Raw genomic sequence first — 13,633 nt, 5'->3', positions numbered from 1 at the left:
AGATTATTGACCAGTAGACCAATAATTATTGACCGGTCTTGCCTTCAGTTTGCTATTCCATTGGTGTTTTGTCTCTTAGCAGCTGGTTCATTTGTGCCTCTAGATGCTCATGGAGTGCAGTTAACTTCTTTAACCAGTAGGTGTGAATAATGTCAGGGCCTCTTCCTGCTTTATACTCTGTCTGGGATGTTTGCCACTGTGATACTGTCTCCTGTTTGGGGAGGTTGCTGGGGCTCGGCTAGCCACTGAGCATTGTTGTTATGGGTTGCATCTTTCTCCCATATGCTCTTCCGGTATTGCACCGTCTCCAGCCTTGGTGGGGCTGTTCTCATATTGTTCTCCTGCCACTGAGAGTACACCTTGGATACCTTTCTGCAGCTCTGATAGTTGTCTAACTTCCCTCCATGCTTATCCAGCATCCACAATGCTCCGCCCTCAGTCTGGTGAGCTATCACGTTCAGGCCTGAAACCTGTTTTACTGCTGTGTTCTAGATTTCACCCTTTATTTTCTCTGATTAGTTCTCCACAGTCTGGACTCTCTGCTCTGTTCAGACAGTTGCATCATCAGTCTGGCAGTAATCATCTTTTATACAACCAACCCCTTGTATATTTATTTATCAATCACATAGCCAACTCGGGCTTAGTTTTAGAGCAGTTTTCATGTCAAAATATGTGTAAACAACTGCGTTAATAAACTACTCAGTGTGCCGCAGTAGTGGTATTACAATATTTTTTTAATTCTGTAATTTTAAAATATAAGTGCTCATGGGTTTTTTTTTTCATTTGATCCAACTCAACTTTAAATGTAGTGTTTGATGAATGAGCCTATTTTGGGAAAAGTCATGACAAATGAGAGACTAAACAGAGTTACAGGATTTTTAAAAAGCATTGTTCTCCATTGCTTGAGTGAAATTCTGTGAAAGTCCAAGTCTGTTTCACTCACTTATTGCTTATGTTCTCAGGGTGTGTGTGTCTTTGCATCTGTGTGTGTTTGTGTGTGTGTTAGAGAGCAGTTCATGAGGTCATTCACCCTAACCCGCTAGGCAAGTCTCACTTGGCAGCCTTAATAACCTAAGGCTGACCACATAGCTTTAACCATGTAGTTCTAGTGCATTGTATTCTCACAGATCGAGTGATTGTGGAAATCTACAAAAAAGCAGATTTTTTTATTTTATTTTACAACACCGTCTTTCATGTTTGAAATATCTAAACATGGAAATAAATACCAAAAATGAAATAAAATATGTATGAATAGAATAGATGATATTTCGATTTATAAAATGAAAGGTGTACACTGTCGATTCTTCATTTTTGAGTCTTCAGAGAGAGAGAGAGAGAGACCAACTGAAAAGAGTCGGTGGTTTTGACAGTGAGTTGAGTATCTATAGCTCTTACCACAACCTACAAAGTCCTATATATGGAAACATAAGTAAGAGAAGCACACTCGGACCTTTACTCTTACTTACTTTTAGTAGTTAAGTATGCATTTTTATATCATACACATGCTTTGATTAAGCAAAATTATTATGGAACAAACTGGGTGAACTAACAGCACATTTTGAATTGTAAAACCACATGGAACATCTACACTAACAGACCGGCTGTGGTGAGCCATCTATCTGCTCTTTGACCAACCACTAAAGTTGTTTACTCAGAACTAACTTTAACTCTACAGGCTTCAACAGGATATGCTGTAAGTGTAAATGTGCAAGAAGGGAGGAGTTTAAAAAAAAGCCGCAATGAGCTACTTTTGTATCAGACAAACTGGTTGGTCTATAAATCCTAGTATAGTTTTTAACAGTAATGTAATTTTTTTTAAATAACATTGTTATTAATTGGTGCAATAATTAGCCTGTTACAATAAAATGTTAAAAGGTTGTCAGTCTATTAGTTGTAACATTAAACAAGTGAGAAACACATACTTTAAAGTACACTGACAGTTTAGCTTGTGCATTAGGAGTTTCAAATTGACTTGCTTTTATCTGTGGGAGGAGTTGCAAGCTCACAGACAACACAGGAAATTTCCACAAAATCACTCAGCATAACCCTCATGCTACTAATATACTTAACCATAGATAAATACTTTAATGACCTATCAAAGAAAAACAATACCTACAGATAGATAGATAGATAGATAGATAGATAGATAGATAGATAGATAGATAGATAGATAGATAGATAGATAGATAGATAGATAGACAGAATAAATGAAATGAAATTTTCAATTCTTTTCATTTCTTCACAGACCCAAAAAACTACTTGCAAAATACTGTATTTGGCACAAAGTGGCTTTGATATACGCCATTGGCTCATTTTCACTAAATCTGCCATTTAATATTATGAATATGAGAATATTCATAGAATATGTAAGGATGATGTAGTGTGACTGGGTATCTGTGTGTCGACAGCTCTTTTGTAGGTTTTAATTACTTTAAGGTATTTTCACGAACATTGTCACACAGAGGTAGTTTTTTCACTCGCCCTGATGAGAAGGTAAAGCAGCAGCCTAGGTTCCTGCAACTAAAATAGAAAGCGAGACAGGAAGATAAGCCCCCTGTGAATTCACACCTCAATTGAAAGCCCAACCTCAAAAACAATGCTTAACTTTCCATGCATCGAGTTTGTGTGTACAAGCTGAAAAAGTTGACAACATCGCTGACCACACTTCTGTTAATCTTTCTCTTTTTTCCCCTCTCTTTCTATCTGTGTGTGTGTGTGTATGCGTGTGTAGGTGTGCGTGTGTGTGCGTGTGTGTGCAGGTGTGTGTGCGCGCGTGTGTGTGTGTGTCTGTGTGTGTGTGTGTGTGTGTGTGTGTGTGTGTGTGTGTGTGCATATCAGAGAGAGAATCAGAATCAGAAGACTTTATTTATCCCCAAGGGGCAATTAACAAACAACCGAGCAGCATAACGTTGAAGATAAGGACAATAAGAACAGGCAATAAGAGTGAAATAATAAATATACAGTATATACAGTTTTAAAATTCCACAGTTTTAAAATTAAAGTGACTGAAAGGTGAATAAATAACTGTAAGTGACTAAAAGTGAATAAAGTGTCAGTAGTATAAGAAGAGTGTAGTTTATGTTTATGGGTGTGGGAAATGGTCTTATTGGCTGGAGTTAAAAAGCAGGGTGGCTTTGGGGACTAAGGTGGCTCTCCTCCTCCTGCTTCAGGAAATGCAGCGGAGGCGTCGCCCAGAGAGAGAGAGACCACTCAGTGTTTGACATTACTGCAAGTACAAATGGTTCTTTAAAAGAAATAAAGCTCTCGGTGTGAAATTACCTACAGATAATGATATAGCTCTGTAGATATGCTGTAGGTCTGTTTTAATCTTTTCTTCTTCAGCTATTTTGTTGGTAGGCAGAGAGAGAGGGTCATCAGACAGAACACGGGACTGCCTTTTGCTGTTTTGCTATGATAAATACCAAGCCAATTTTAATCATGTTAGCAGGGTGTCTTAGGATGTTAGCTGGTGCATATGTTGACAACTATGCATCAAAGAATATCCTATTAAATGCTTGGCATAGGCATAATATTTGTCAGATTCAGAGCTTAGCCCTAGACTTACTGAGTCAAGATGCTCCCTTTCTTTTTCTGGTGGAATTTTCCAAAGTTAAGTGTCCTATAAGGGGGGACAGGACACTAGACAATGTGTACAGTAACATCAAGCATGTCTACATAGCAACACCCTTTCCTGACCTCTATGTTCCTCATCTCTGCCTACACAGCCCTCAGGAAACAAACCTCTCCAAGAACCCGGATCATTAAAACACGATGATGCTCTCCTCCAGCCACAGGACTGTTTTGGTCTGACAGACTGACCCATCTTCAAACAGCAGGACCTGGAGACCCTCACTCAGTTTGTCGTTTTCTACATTTGGTGCAGTGTAGAGAATGTGACAGTGACCAAAACCATCTAGGATGAAAGGGGAAATTGGCCACAGTCAGCCGTTGACGAGGTGATGAGGCGGGTCCGGGGGGCAACCGCGTGGCAAGCGGTGGCTGTGCAGAAGATGTGGACAGAGTTGGGGCACATAGGCAGCTTGCCAGGTGGCTGGCGCGCAGGACCACACCTGCGCGCCTGTAGACACACGCCTGGCCGATGCCACTGGACTAGACGACACAGCGACCTCTGACTCAGGCAGAACAGGTCCTCACCGTGCGCTGACCTCAGGCTCAAGCAGAGCAGGTTTCTTTGATGCTCAGGAACCAACCGAGCTGTCAGACTCATTATCAGCTGCATCCGGCGCTCGGACCAGTCATGCAGCTCTTCTGCCTGGCCGTGAAACACCGCCGCCTGCTCCCTCTGCATGGCCACGAGCTTGGTCACCATTCGGGCCTGCGCCTCTACTGGCTGGCTCGGACCCGACCACATAGTTTGCTCTTTCAACATGTCTCTTTTCCAGTTGCTGTATCTTTCACTCAATTGCAGCTTTTCACCTGCACCACACGCACACAACAACGCCAACAACCTTGGGTCCTGGCACACTCTTTTATGCAGGGAAGGCGTGATGAGCTGATGGAGCTCCAGTGTGTCTCAGCCTCGCCTGCTGCTGTACCCAAGCCACACCTCGCCACACCACCAAACTGGACCACCTTCAAATCCCTCCCTGCCTGCTGCTCAGAAAAAAAAACTGCATGTCCTGAAAACAAAAGAACTCATAGCTTACTTCAAAAGACACAGAAAGGTCCACTCCCCTGTCATTAGAAATGGAGTAAAGGTGCCTGGGACCCACATCTCGGTCATCTCAAGCCAGCTCCGATCAGCAAGAACCCTGTTACCATGGTTCCGAATAGGTAGATATCTTCAGTGTCCTCGATCGACAGTCCCGCCAGGCACATGATCCTCCAGGTCTGCCACCTGTCCATTGTGTATCCGGCAGGGAAAGTCCCTTCAGGGCACTCGGGCTCTCCCGAGCCCAGACTTCTCATTTAGAAAAGGGTGTCAATAGCATTCAGAGACCAGCTGATCAAATCCATAATTCTCTTTTAGGTTTTAGAGAACGACAGTGAGAGACTGTTCCAGGGAAAGTAATGCACACGAGACAAGACAAGGACACAAGAGGCTAAGCAGGGAAGATAAGGGAGAGGAGGAGAGGAGAAAAAGTGTGACTGCCTTCGCCGAGAGCCAAACGGCCGAAACGCCACGAGGACCAACTGAGTTTCGATGTCCACAAACCATGAAGTAGGGTCGTGAAGCCAAAAATCCAGCAGCTTAAACGTCACAGCAAAAATTCAAACGTACAGCTCTGCTATCACTTCCAAAATAAATGCAGACAGAAAACTAAACAGCAGTGACGTTTGTAGGGTTACTGAAGTTGGGCTAGCTGGTATATAATGATGTGCTGCATGGTGGCTAGCTACACAAGGAAGCTGGAGGATAACTTTTTTTCCACTCAATGAGGGTTCCCGATGGTTAGGAACAAATGAAACTGCATGGCAGGATGAAGTTAACAGACCAAACTTCAGTCAGGAGAACAACTGCAATATAAGGTCAGTCATTAATATACCGCTGCATGGGCTGGGCTGTAGTTACATCGTGATGTTTTAAAAACTGAGCTTTAAAATGAATAGTGATGATTAAAAACCAAGAGAGGCCGACAGTGATCACTGACTTTTTTTGAGGGGTTTGTTCATATTAAATCGAACAAAATATAAAGAATTAAAACATGTTAAAAACACAACAGCCTTAATAAATGCAGAGTAGTTTGGACCTGGAAGCAGGTTTCATCAGGTCATCACTTAGAGATTGGATATCGCACCTGTTGTAAATGTTTTAATGCAGTACAGTTGTTATTATTATCACTTGTCATATCTTGTTTATGACAGTTAAAATAAATAACATTCATATAAGTATGTATGTAAGTGAACTGTATGCGGTGTTAAATAGGCCTATACTACTGTACTTTAATGTCGGTCATAAGGGTGGTACTTCAAGAGCCATATATTTTATTAGGTGGTGCTCATTGTGAAATGTTTGAGAACCACTGTTCTAAGGCATGCAAAATTCATGTTGATGACATCAATAATAGCCTGTTAGTTTGTTTGAATTGTCTGTTTGAAGACGCTTAATTTTACATACCCACCTATGTCAGGTGAGGAGCTCAACAATTCTTTTTAAAAAATAATGAGTGAGAACTATGAATCACTATGCCAGCTGATATGTAAATTGGTAATGTAATAATATTTTTGCTGGGTGGTTCTGGGGGCCTGTCCTCGAGTTGGGCCAGCCCCTGGTGAGTCAGCTTCACATCTGAGGCTCTCACCCTTTGGCCTTGAGGGGTCAATCTGGGGCTTCCCTCTTGAATCTGCTGAGGTGGACACATCGTTATCATTTGGGTGTGTGTCCTCTGGTCTTTAGTGCTCTTGGGGGCACTGCACACAGCCATGGTCTCTGTTTATTTAGGTGTTGTGTGCTATGTTTTAAGCAGGAAGGAGGTAAACATTGTAATAATCCAAAGAACTTAATGCAGGTCCTGCTACAGACTTATATGCCCTCTGTTAGGTCTAATGTCAGACCTCGCTGGCGCAGAGGTTCGTCATTGTGAACAAAAGCAAGACACTCCGTACGGTTCTCACTTGCTAGCAAGGAAGTCCGGCAAGATGTTCAGCCGACTTCAAACTGACTCCCCTTGCAGGCTAATGACCACCGTGGGTTACACAAACACTGTCAAACTGGTTTAAACTGGTTACGCAATGTAAAACCCATATAGTGTGTCCCATAAAAGCTCAGGCACTGAGTGTGTGTGGGCATGCATGAGCGAGCACATGTGTGTGTGTTGTGTGCATGTGTGAGTCCATGTGGGTATGTGTCTCTGTATATGTGAATTCTTCTCACACAATATAAGCTTAGAACTATTTAACCACATTTCGTAGTTATCCAGAGGATCTCCCCACACCCATATATGGTTTAACTTTAGTGGTTCACCATATACAAGCATAGGTGAGCCCCTAAATGGCCGGGAGTGAACATCCTTTACCACATAAGGAACCAGAACCTTTAGATGGAATGTGCCTGCAGTTAAACAACTATTTGCCTCCCCCACATCCTCGATGTGTAGGGGAGGAACAGAAAAATCTCTAAACATACAGTTTAAGGACAAGGTTTACAAATTTAATTACAACAACAACAAATATTATCAAAATCAACCTAACACCGTCTTTATTGGTCCATAACACCAACATTTTTATATGCGTTGTTGGGCAGGTGATATATTGAAAGAAATTGGAGCGATGCTGAAATCTGTTATCGTGTATGCCCCACAAGTTGGATGCTCATTTAAAGACAAATTCTGGAATAAGTGGGATCAAGTTCAAATGGTGGTCGTTGGAGCAGACATCTATAGACATGTAGATGAAGGGGACACAGGATTTTGAGGACTTGTTGTGTAGGTATGCTGTTCAGGAGAGAACATTGGCTCTCAGTGCAGATGTAATTGTGTTTTTCCCCCAGTTTTATAGCTTTTATAGCATTGTAGCATGCTATCAAAAACTTTCTATCAGATACAGTTTATCAAGAAAACTCTTGTTTCTTTTCTCTGATCACAACTGTGAATGTGAGTAAAACTGTAAAGATAAATCTCTGCAGAGTTTAATTCAACACCTCAAATGCAGTGTCAGCTCAGTGACTGCCACCACAGAGTGACAGAAGTGGCTGAATTATGTATTTATTTGTATTCTGCAAAAGTCTGCAAGTCTCATCTCCGATGCCACCAGTTCCCACAAAATGGTCTTTTAAACAATTTTTTATTTTGCACTTTATCAGGAAAAATAAGGTGTCTTTGGTTCACTGTACAATAATATTTACAATATCTACAGGGAGAAAACTGACAAAGAGACAAGAAGCACAGGAAGCAACGACAATGACGTATGTGCCTTGTAATACATTACACATCCAAACATTGGACTCGTGGGATTTTCTTTGGGACATTGTAGGAAAAAAACTGCCTTAAAGATGTTTCCATTGTGCCTGTTTTTTCTTTTAAGCTTTTGCTACCAAATTCTTACTAGATCCCAACATACCATACCCCATCCTTCACTTATTTTGCTACTGTTAGTATTTGCGAAATGTTACAGCTTAACCACAAAATACTGTTATCATTCAGATTTTAGGATTATCCAAAGTGGCTTTAACAAGCATGCAAAAATTTCTTGCAACATGCCAGCAAAGAATGTCTAGTTCACAGTGTCTCACTCTGTGCACGAGGCACACACATTTCCTCTTGTACATTTGGCTTGAAAAAGGTGTTAGTTAAAGTGTTCTATGTAATACAGAGAGAGGTGAAAATAGGAGCAAGCAGCAATGTTTGTTGCATGGCCATTTCTGCTGCACTAATGATGACTATTCCTTCCCAATCAAAACAACATTTCAAGTGCATTACACAGTAATAAATGACACAAAATGTCCTGAGAATCCAAAAGTCATTCACACAAAGACATTTTTTTAAAAACTGAAAGGCTAGTTGAGGGTGACTACACCCACCTAAATGCAAGGCACTCCAAGTTGTGTCACAGGAAGCGCACGTTTAATGTACTCAGCAGTCTGACCTATCGACCTACGTTGCTGATTATCGACAAGTCTCCAAGAAGAAGACAATGTGAAGATGATTGTGTTTTGGATTGCACTGAATCTTCTTCATCAAGGATGTAAGTGCTTTTTTATTCAGTCTTAAATGCTCATAGTCAAGACATGCATGTCAGCTGAGTCATATTGGATCATACATTGTTACTCAATGTGCTTTAATGTGTTATGTCAGATGCACTGGTTTCACAAATTACTGTTCAAGCTGGAGAACCTGCAACCTTCATCTGTAGTCTACCTCACACAGAGGTCCTCCCTCGACAAGTCCACTGGTATAAACAGAGTGCCGGGGATACACTGAAAGTAATTGTGACAGTGCGGAAATCTAAACCACCTGAGTATGCACAAGATTTTCCTAAATCCAGATGGGAGATAAAAAGCAACAGCAGTTTTAGTAACCTGACCATTTTGAGGACAATTCAAGAAGATGAGGGAATGTATCACTGTGGCGTCTCCGAGTGGCTTGCAGACATTATATGGACTGGGATGCATTTATCAATAAAAGGTAATGACAAAATCAGTACATTTCAAAATATCTCATTTTTAATATTTTTTTTATTTTGTTTCATTTCTTTTTATGGTGTTTTTTTTAATTGCTGAGGCTTTCACCAGAATCTAACTTTATGTGTTTTAAATGCACATTTGTTATTATTTTGGCAGTGTTATTAGTAGTAGAGTATTAATTTAAAATTATTTTAAAAAAATAGTGTGCTTCTAATTTAATATACACAATTCCTAAATTAAAAATTTATAACAAAGCTTGTATAACTTTAAAAAAACCTTTATGTCCAACAGGAAAAAATCAGAGCATTTCCAACTCTTCTGTTGCTCAGAGTTCGACAGTATCATCTGGAACTAAGCCAGACATCCATGGTAACGCAATCATCGGTCTATCAATTAAAACATTTTGATATACTCTAACTGTCAGATCTTTTATTCATATTGTTCCAGGAAGCAGCATATGGTCACACAGATCCGGGGCAGTTATTTTTATGCTGTGTGCTGTCTTGGCTATAAGCCTGATTGTTATAGCTATCCTTATTGCTGCAATGAAGAAAGATGACACGCAATATTGCAAAGGTAATAGCAGCTATTCAGAAAACAGCATTATATTTGAATTGCTGCATTCATAGTTCTTGTTTTTTTTCATATTCCATAATGTAGGTGTTGTTCCCCTGCGAAAAAACACTGGTATCCAGAAAACTCAACAGGTAAAGTAGTAAACGACTGAATTAACCTCATCAGAATGAAATGTTACTTTTGACATTTTGTTTTTTCCCCTTAGAAAGCAGAGGATGTGTGGTTTTACTCTGCTGCAGTCTTTGCCATGATGGGAACTGACAGAGGTGGGACAACAGATGCAGCTGAGAGGGAGAGACTCCACACTGCTGTCAAGGCCTTTGGGCTGGATTAATGAGCCTTTTGGATCCACTGAATAATTTAGGTGTTTCTTTTATGTCACAGTAGAGTACACCTAATATTAGGTATATTAGATACCATTGTAAGCTTAAAAATGTATTTTAGTTAAACTTCTGTTTAAGCATAAACTTCTACATCTGTATACATGCATGCAACCTTTTCAGTCTGGCTAGGGACATTACTTTACACTTTTCTGAATTAAGTCTCAGGCTTACTTTCACAAAAGCAAAAGGCTGAGTTATACAATACTATGTAAAGAAAACTACTGTTGTCAAACGTAAAGACCTAAGTGGGGATGCACTTGTAGTGAAGTGGAGGAACACATTTTCAAAGACGTTTTCTTGTAACATCATAATATGTAAATAAATAAAACACTTTCTAGTACCAAACTGTGGCTTTTGGTGTGATTTGTAGCACTTTTATTTCACTATAAGAAGGTACTTAGGTTTCCTCTTAAAGCACTATTAGAGCACAACTAAAACTACAACACCAGTATTCACTGTGGTGAGTACTGTGGTCTGCCAAGCAGGTAGTCAGGACAACATTTAAAGAACAATTAAACTGAAGCACACATGATGTTCAATGTGAGCAGCACATGTTTACTGTGGTTATACGAATGACGAACTTACAAATGCAGTGCACTAAAAAATATTTGCTTCTGTCCTTATTTTTTTGTTTTGTTCTCTTCTCTTTATTTCTTTTCTTTCTCAAAATAGTGATCCAACCTGTTTGGGTTTTTTTGTTTCGACAATGATTTACCTTGCAAATACTTCATATAACTAATATTTTAATATTTGATGACTTAAAAAATGATTAAAAACAGTTAGACAATCTGTCTGTGGTTTTACTGATGGAGAGCACCAGGTTGAACAGATGATGGGTAGGATGGGATGAGTCCTTTAAGATCTTTGTGACTTCCTCAAGGCAGTGGGAAGTGAACATAAAACGCTTTAAGTCACGTCTCTTTAAGTCTCAGACAGAGTAGAAATGTGCTATAAAATAATCAATCCATCTACCTTGGCATCTCTGATGCCCCTCTTCAAACCAGACCTGACAACACTATATTGTTGTATGCCATCAGATCTGAAAACCATGTTAAGGGCCTTAAGCAGGACTCGGACATCTTTCATTATCCACAGCTTGTTGTTAGAGAAGGGAAATATGTTTTGTGGTAGTGATCGTGTCGATACAACTTCTTATAATAGAGGAGTACAGTGTAAGTGTAGATGTCATCATCCTTAAAACTAGACCAGTCAGTTCAATCAAAGCAGCCCCAAAGCTGTTCAGATGTTCTCTTGGGCCTCACTAGAACTCTAGCAGTTGGTTTCACCATGTTAAGGATGTTGCTTGCTAATAGCATTTAGCAGGTGGCTAAAGTATTACAGTAGTAATCATTACCCCTGAGTTCTCCAGGTAGATAAAAGGGGCGACACGTAACAGTCAAATACTTCAAGTCCAGGGAGCACTGAGTGTTGGTAATCTTAGTGTGTGTGCACCTTCTGTTGTTTGTATACACACACAGTCCTCTCCCGCTGGCCTTACCGGAGTCACTTGCTCTGGTAGCCTGGTATGTTGTGTGACCTGTTAGCTGCACAGCTTCCTAAGCTACATAATCAATTAAGCCACTAATCAATGGATTAAACAGGACAGGAAAAAGAGTTGTTTTATTCAGTATTGCTCTAATATTTGCTTTATATCTATTAGTAAGAAGCAGTATCGATGTTTTAGACCCATTTCCCCCCCACACGCTGAAAAAAAGGAGAAAAAATTGTGAACTTACTCTCACCACTTTCTGCCATTAGACCACAAAACCGTTTTTTTTTTTCAAGATTAATATTTTGGTGACAAATTCTGAGAAACTCTTCTCTTGCTTTATTTTCCTTTATTGTCCTAAACACTTTGCTTTTCACATTTCGTTACTAAAGTCAGTTACTTCTAGTCCAACCTCATTTCTCACAATTTTCATGTCTTGTCTGTTTGGGCGTAGACCTGGCAGTACAAACAAAGTATACACCCAAGATGAAGTCATCGAGTCCCAGCAATATTTAAGCTTACTAAATAGCATTCATGCCTTATATGTGTTACAACTAGGGATGGGTACCGGTATCCGGTGCCATGATGGCACCGGTTCTGACATAAACGGTAGTAACCAGACCAAACAGCAGCGCACATTTTGGTGCTTTATTTAGGTGTTTTTTTTTACCTGAGCTGTGATACACTTTGGATTCCAGCCAATCATTTTACGTTTCCGAGGATAGTAGGCGGGTCCAGGTACATACGTTCTTTTAGAGCAGAGCTACAGATTAAAAATGCCCAAGGCGAAGCGGTCAAAAGTCTGGATGTACTTCACAGCAAAAGATGCAAACCCAGCAGCCTGCAACAAGTGCTTTAAGCTGATACTGTCAAAGGAGGTAACACCTCAAATCTGATGAAAGCAGCAGCCGTTCTTCTCTGCGTGAGTAGTTTAATGTTGTTCGTGTATAATTTACGTTGAGTAGGCTAACCACGTTATTAAATTAATGCATGTAAGGTGAACTAGCAAACACCATCATAGCTACATGCGGCTGTCTTCTTGTTTGATGGCAGATACTCCCTTCACCCTGGCCAAAAAGGCTAAAATGACCAAAGAAAAAGTGGAAAACAGCTAAACACGAGAGGTTTTTGGACAAAGTTTGTGTTTTTTCCATTGTTTAAGCACTGCTTCCAGCCAAGAGTGATACCATATATGCCCCATAGCTGCAGAAAAGGCTAACATTGTTATCTTTTTACAAAAAAACCAGCTGAACATGAGAGGTTTTTGGACAAAGTTTGTGTTCTCCATTCTTTAAGCACCGGTTTGAGCACCGTTTAAGCACCGGCACCGTTTCAAAAGTACCGGTTTGGCACCGGTATCGGATAAAACCTAAACGATACCCATCCCTAGTTACAACCTTTATGACCCAATTCAAATTGGATCATAAAGGTTCCCATGTGTCAGATTTTTCTCTTGCACTTTTTAGTGTGATGGTTAGTTCTCCACTTTCTACGCTCTCTGGTAAAAAGCTCGCCTGTCTTCATTCCACTCCTCTAAGAACCCACCAACCAGCACAGCTTTCTCTCTTCCTTACACAGCTCTGTTGTTATACAAAGTCTGCCAGAATTACTTTGCAGTACAACTGTTGTTGTTTATGTGAGTGAGTACATTTTTAGCTTAAATCGTGTAGTTTAAGATCAGCATTATTCTGATTCTTCCTCTGTGATTATGTGCGATTTTGTTTTTCTTTTCACACGATATACTTTGATATCTGTTAAGAAAATAGACTAATTCTGGTTTTTACAGGTGCAAAACCACTTTTAAAGGCAACATTCGGTCAGCCTGATCTATACTTCTTGCAAGGAAAAATTTATTTTGTGCCCCTTCATATGTATAGTGTTCCTCTAAGATGCACAATGTAATACGTTTCTTGCAGTAAAGTACATATCGCAAACAGCAGTAGTTCTTTTAAGTTGAAAGACTGGAATTCAGAATAGAACTCATACACAAACCGGCCTTCCAACGAAAAAAACAAACAGTAATTAATGTGGACAGCTGCAATGAGAGATGAATGACAGCCTTGTTTCATTAAGCCAAGGACAGGAAGTGTGCTTTGAATCTGA

The 13,633-nt window shown here is 40.1% G+C and overlaps 1 protein-coding gene across 1 annotated transcript; it reads left to right on the top strand.

Annotated features, from left to right (window-relative positions):
* The first annotated feature begins 7,827 nt into the window (after positions 1-7,827).
* On the top strand, positions 7,828-10,386 carry LOC309712985 (uncharacterized protein). Its single transcript, XM_082544272.1, has 7 exons — positions 7,828-7,864; positions 8,539-8,643; positions 8,754-9,083; positions 9,374-9,451; positions 9,530-9,658; positions 9,743-9,789; positions 9,864-10,386. Exons 2-7 carry the CDS (start codon positions 8,601-8,603, stop codon positions 9,990-9,992), a joined length of 756 nt encoding a protein of 251 aa, XP_082400398.1. The 5' UTR covers positions 7,828-7,864; positions 8,539-8,600; the 3' UTR covers positions 9,993-10,386.
* Positions 10,387-13,633: the final 3,247 nt, after the last annotated feature.

This window comes from Aulonocara stuartgranti (assembly GCF_965226115.1).
Source record: "Aulonocara stuartgranti genome assembly, chromosome: 2".
Lineage (NCBI taxonomy): Eukaryota > Metazoa > Chordata > Actinopteri > Cichliformes > Cichlidae > Aulonocara > Aulonocara stuartgranti.
The sequence above is the reverse complement of the archived record's forward strand: the minus strand, read 5'-3'. Positions and strand labels throughout refer to the sequence as shown.

Coding starts and splice junctions, on each gene's coding strand:
- LOC309712985 (XM_082544272.1), top strand. CDS start 8,601: ATGATTGTGTTTTGGATTGCACTGAATCTTCTTCATCAAGGAT. Junction 9,084..9,373: donor GATGCATTTATCAATAAAAG/GTAATGACAAAA, acceptor TATGTCCAACAG/GAAAAAATCAGAGCATTTCC. Junction 9,659..9,742: donor TGACACGCAATATTGCAAAG/GTAATAGCAGCT, acceptor TCCATAATGTAG/GTGTTGTTCCCCTGCGAAAA.